At 24.3% G+C, this 5,766-nt stretch overlaps 1 protein-coding gene across 1 annotated transcript; it reads left to right on the top strand.

Moving 5' to 3' along the window:
* The first annotated feature begins 415 nt into the window (after positions 1-415).
* Positions 416-5,078, top strand: LOC145830225 (uncharacterized). The gene is made up of 7 exons (XM_082938160.1): positions 416-542; positions 605-745; positions 2,073-2,208; positions 2,415-2,543; positions 3,062-3,201; positions 3,480-3,745; positions 4,589-5,078. The coding sequence occupies exons 1-7, from the start codon at positions 517-519 to the stop codon at positions 4,885-4,887; spliced, it is 1,137 nt and encodes a 378-aa protein (XP_082794286.1). The 5' UTR covers positions 416-516; the 3' UTR covers positions 4,888-5,078.
* Positions 5,079-5,766: the final 688 nt, after the last annotated feature.

Raw genomic sequence — 5,766 nt, 5'->3', positions numbered from 1 at the left:
TAAATTTTTTTTTTGTAAGGGAAGACAGATTCACCGAAACCAGACCTTGAAATTAATAAATAAAAAATAATAATGAAGTCTTTACTTTTATAAGCGTAATGTAAAAACTATGTTTTCGTAGAAGGACAAATATATAGAGTAAAATTTCTTGTAATTTAGATAAAGCGAGTAGAGACCGTATCAGTTTTAAAACACTTAATTTTTGTATAAAATAGTATAATGTTTAAAAATTAAGTTTCATTGTTGTCTTATTAATTTGAAATGTTTTTATCTTTTGTAATAAAAAAAAAAGAAAATTTATTATGTATCAAAAATTATGTAAAAGTTTAATAAATCGCGTGTAAACAGACGTTTAGAGCATTTATATTTTTTTATGCTTTATAAGCATCGTGAAATGGTGTAAACTCAAACTATACATGACTCATCACACCTGGTGATATTAGTTAAAAGTAGAGTTTACAATTATTTGAAAAGTAAAACTGCACGTTAATCATCGGAACTAGTTTTGAATAAGTTATGAACACTACAATTCCTTATGAAGAGTAAGTTTGTTTTTTGTAGTAAAGTTTTTAAGTTTAATTTATTGTTTACAAAAACTTTTCAGCACTACCATCGCAGCTTTTACAAAACCATTTGACGAACTTGGAATAATTCTTGTTGCAGTTACTTTAATTTCATTCTTGGTTATATGCCTTGTATTGAACATAGTTACTATATTTGTAATCAGCAAAACGAAATCACTAAGGTATGTTGCTTAATACATTTTATACCTTAACATTAAGCTTTAACGTTTTAATTAACAATTACTAGAAAAAAAATATCTTCTAAAATAGAAAAACTAATAGTAGTAGAAAAATTTATAGTTGTAATTTATTGGTAATTTTCATTAAAAAATCTAAAATTAAAAAAAAACTATGGTTTCAATTAATTAAAGTTTTAAATAAAGGTCCCTTTTATTATTTTATTTAAATATTTGTAAAATATACTTAAGATTTTAACCTTTCAAAGTTATAATATAGTTTAAGCATAAAAACTTTACCTGAAAGTACATTGATTGGATATAAAACAAAACTTTCTATAGAATTTATTAGTTATTAGTTTTTACATGTAAAGAATATCTAAGTCTTAATTTTGAAATTAATAGCTAATTAAGGATCTATAAATTAATTTTTTAAAATTTAGTTTTAACCGAGCAAATTTCGTTTTTATATAAAAAAAGTTCATAATTTAAGCTTTACTATTGTTTTATTAAGTATCTTGTTCGAAACAGTAAAAACAAGTTCTAATTGAAAGTTGTTAGAAACTAAGTTTTAGATCTCAGAAGCTTACTATGTTTCTTAAATTATCGTATAACATAATCACGGTGTTTTTATTACTTATTTTTCTTAGTACAAAATTACGTTTATGTTGTGTTTTAATACTAAACTGTTTACATCTAAAACTTTATTTATCAAATAGTTTTTATCAAAATGTTTATAAAACAAACTTAAAAACTTTTTGATTTTATAAAAAAGTTCACATTAAATTTAATTACAACACTGCCTCATAATATACCAATTTTATAACTTGAATTATTTATTTTAATAATACTTGGATTTAAAAAACAAATATATGTTATTTTTAAATTATTAGATGTTTTATTAATAAACGGTGCATAGAACATATTTTATAAATGTTACCGAACAAAGTTTAAATTTACACATTACGTACAAATAATTAAGAAGTTACTTACTGAATTCAAAAAATATTTATTATCTTTACCTTGTATTTTTCTATTTAATCATATAATTCTTTTAAATACTGCAGTAATTAAATTGCAAACCATATATTTCGAAATATTTATTTTATGTTTAAAAGATGATATTACTCATTTATAACTTCCTGTGTAGGTAACAAGACTCGTGAGTTTACAATTTTTGTAATAATTAATAAACTTTTAGAATTCTTTTACCTTTCCTTGTTAATATAAAGTGCTAACTAGTTACATAAAACAAAAAATAATAATACAAACAATTTTTCAGTAAGAAAAATACACCAATAGTAATCAAACTGTTATTAAAATTTCAACACAGAAATGACAAATTTACGATGGTTATTTGCTCACTTTGTTGTTCTGATTTGTTTTCTACATTAATAAGTTGGATTTGGCTGCACCGAAGAACTTGGGGTTTTGATGATTTCAATCCCGTACCAGCGTTTTTCTGCAAAGTTTTTTTTTTGATTTATTATTTTTGTTAAAATAGTTTTTAAGACAGAATTCTTAAACTTATGAAATATAGAGACTGCACACAAGTATTTAGTAAAATAGAAATAAATATGTGTAAAAAAATAAATCTATTCTTTTAAGGTTCATTTTCAAGTTTTACTATCCTGTAAAATTTTATCATTAACTTATTACATTAAATACAACACAGGTATACTGGGGTGGAGACTTTGCAACAAATTATGTAACATCTTTGCATATTTTTCTGTTTGCTATTATGCGGTTTACAGCAATCAAGTATCCGATTATGTTTAAAAGATTGAATAGAAAAACTTTAAAAGTAATTTATGATATAAACACATTACAAATTCTTACTTTTAAGTGCTTACTCAGTATTTTTTTGCTAAAAATGAGTGAAGTTCAATCTTAAAGTTTATATTTTATTAGAATCAGAATTGAAAGAAGATTTTTAAATTTCAATTTAGAAATTTGTCAATAACCAATAGGTTTACTTTAAAAGTATAAGTAACTTTCTACAATGTTTCTTAAATAAAGTTGTAAACTGGTCTCAATAAATTTATATAGTTCAATTGTTTATATACAGATAAGGTGATTTGGTTTTTTATTTAAGTTCAATTTAAATATTTACAGTAGAAATAAAAAATTACCTTAAAGTTTTTGAGGTTAATTTGATATGCTTAACACGTTTACTTAAATTATTAACATTTCCTATATGTGGTTCGAACAGTTATGATAATCTATATTAAAAATACCTGAGCCTAATTATCTTACAAAGTTAATTTTGATTGATTGATTTGCATCGAAGCGGAAAGTGTGTGTAAAGTTTTACTTCAACAGAAAGCAATAGTTACAATCTGGATTTTTTCGTTTCTGATCGGCTTTATTCCACTATCAATTTGGACTGTTGCGAGAAAGCGCGATAGGAACAGTGATCATCAAGATGCTAGGTGGCCCGCTTGCACGTTTGATTATGATTAGTTAGTTTTATCAAACAGTTTTTTCAATATTTAACAAATATTAATTTGATAAGTAAACATTTTTTCAATAAAAACAAAAAAGTATATATACTTTTAGATGCTTTCGATTAGAGTTAATTTTTTAATTACGATAACTTTTTTTCTCAGTCTTAAGGTTTTTATATAACCTTTTAAGGTTCTTAGTTTTGTTTTGACTAGTTTTTTATTCAAAACATATTTTTTTTTTAGTTTAAGTTTAAAAACTCACAGCTTGTATTAACATTGTGTTTTTTATTTAGTTTGAAACAGTACAACACCTATATGTACATCGTTTTTCCGATTTTCATTTGTCTTCCTGTGGTTGGCGTGGTAGTTTTGAGTTTGCTAATCACCTTGATCGTGACGTCATACATAAAAACTTCGGAAAGAAAGTTTTCGACGCCTGATACCAGAACTTCTTCAAAAGTGAACTCAATAAAAAAGCAGCATAAGAAGCAGAAACAAGCAATTTTGCAACTTCTATTGATTGCGTGCTGCTTCATCATTGGTTACATTCCAATATTCGGTTAATTTTAGTTTGTCTATTTTACAATTATAATAATAATTTTCCTTAAAATCACTATCGTTTTAAATGGATAAAATACTTTTTAGCTTTTACAGTTAAAGTGTTTAAAAAAAGTGCTTTGGAGTATTAAGTAGTATTTTTTTCATTCAATGTGAAAAAAAAGCTTAAATTATTGTCTAAAAAAATCATTTAAATTTAAGAAGGATTTTTTAAATATTTTTAATAAAAAGAAAAAGTTTTACGTGGTCATATAATATTTTTAACTCTTATACGCGCTGTCTTGTTTTGTAAGAATTTTTAGCAATGAATAGACTGAGAATTTATCACTATTGTTAGATCATGTTTTATTAAATGAAAAATAAAGATTAAAAAACCTTAAGCTTAAAAAATTTAACTTATAATATAATAGGCTCGTAAGCTTTAAAACGTTTTATTGGTTTAAAGTTTATCTAGCAAAGAGTTTTAACAATTTCAGTAAGCTCAAAACAAAAATATGATTTGAAGTAAAGCTAATTTTAATAATTTTACAAGTAAATGAATAAACTTTTACTTTGCAGTTTTTAGTATAGACACATACTAAAAATCATTCTTTTAAATATTTTTCACTGTTTAATATGTTAACTAATGTTACTATTATCATTTTTACACACATAATCCAAGTTTTCAAAATAGTTGAATCAAGAGAACGCGCTTTATGATTTGACTTAAAACGCGACTTAGCTTGACTCTACAATGAAAATACAACGATGTTTATTGCTATATCAAAATAAAATTTACTTTTTTTTCATAGAGATTTTTTTGTTAGCAAACAATAAGTAAACCATGATCAAATATACATTTTAGTGTATGAGATGTGGGCCCTACAAGAATTGGAAAACACCGATTACAACAAGCGATTGGACTACTGGTTCGGAGTGGGAGCCTACATTGCCCTGCGCTTCTCTGAAACCATGAACCCCATCTTCTACAACCTCGGCTCGCCCAAAATACGGGCGCACACCATAGAGTTTTTAAGAGCTAAACTTAAAATGAAATTTGTAAAGGCGGAAAGCATAAGCAAAACAACAGCGTCTAATCGAGGGACAAGTTTTAGCCATAGTAGTTCTGTAAAACCAAATAATGTACAACAAACTGTTACATAATCACGAATCATGTGTTTTTGCTTAGTTTGAGAACAATGTATTCTTATTACACTAAGGGTTTTCATTAAACATTGAACTATAATTTTTAATTAAACAGTTTTTATTTTTAGTTATCAATCAAGTTAATATCTTTTGTTATTGGTGTAATATATTAAAGTAAAATAAGGTAAAGTCTGCTAAAGCCTAAAATAATCCCAATGATTTAATAATCTACTTGTTTTAATGAAGTTTTTGTGGCTTACTTAAAACAATTTTTTGTTCTAATTATTCAAAAGTTGTTTTATTATTTTTGTGACTGCCTTCATAATTTAAAATCTTGAAGTTTAGACTTCTTTTAAAAACTTTATTTATAAAAGTACGTCTTATTTTTTTATAAAAACTTTTATTGTATTTTTATTAAGAAAAATATAATAATACAACGTTTTATTTTCAGCTATTAATATTGTTTACTGAACGAAAAAAAAAGCGCTCAAATTTTTTATTTATTAATTTATTAATATTTTTTAAAGTTTGATTTTAAGTTTAAATTTGAACATTATCTTTCTATATTAATTTTATATTCTAATACTTCTTTTGTGTCGTAACATAAAAAGTACAGTTACTAAACTGACAGAGCTATATACAAAAGTTTCAAAATAAGCTTTACTATTTAAACTAAAGTTTGTTTAGTAACTTTTTTTAAAACCTTATACTATTCTTGCTCGTTAAGAGTGTGTAGAAAACTTAATTTTGCTTTTTTACAAATCATGTAAAACAATCAACATTGGTTAAAATAATATAGACGTTTTATGTTTTTTAAAGTCCACAACAAAGAAAACAGAGATATTTTCATATACAATGATACTTGTATAAAAAACTAAAAACTAGTTTATATGGAAA

The sequence above is a fragment of the Thalia democratica genome, chromosome 2 (assembly GCF_965202585.1).
Source record: "Thalia democratica chromosome 2, ktThaDemo2.hap1.1, whole genome shotgun sequence".
Taxonomy (NCBI): domain Eukaryota; kingdom Metazoa; phylum Chordata; class Thaliacea; order Salpida; family Salpidae; genus Thalia; species Thalia democratica.
This window is presented reverse-complemented; position numbering and strand designations above follow the sequence as displayed.

What these genes read in the sequence shown, in the direction of transcription:
- LOC145830225 (XM_082938160.1), top strand. Translation starts at nt 517, where the DNA reads ATGAACACTACAATTCCTTATGAAGA. An exon ending in ACTACAATTCCTTATGAAGA is followed by an intron (nt 543 to 604) that starts GTAAGTTTGTTT and finishes AAAACTTTTCAG; the next exon opens with CACTACCATCGCAGCTTTTA. An exon ending in TGGTTACATTCCAATATTCG is followed by an intron (nt 3,746 to 4,588) that starts GTTAATTTTAGT and finishes TATACATTTTAG; the next exon opens with TGTATGAGATGTGGGCCCTA.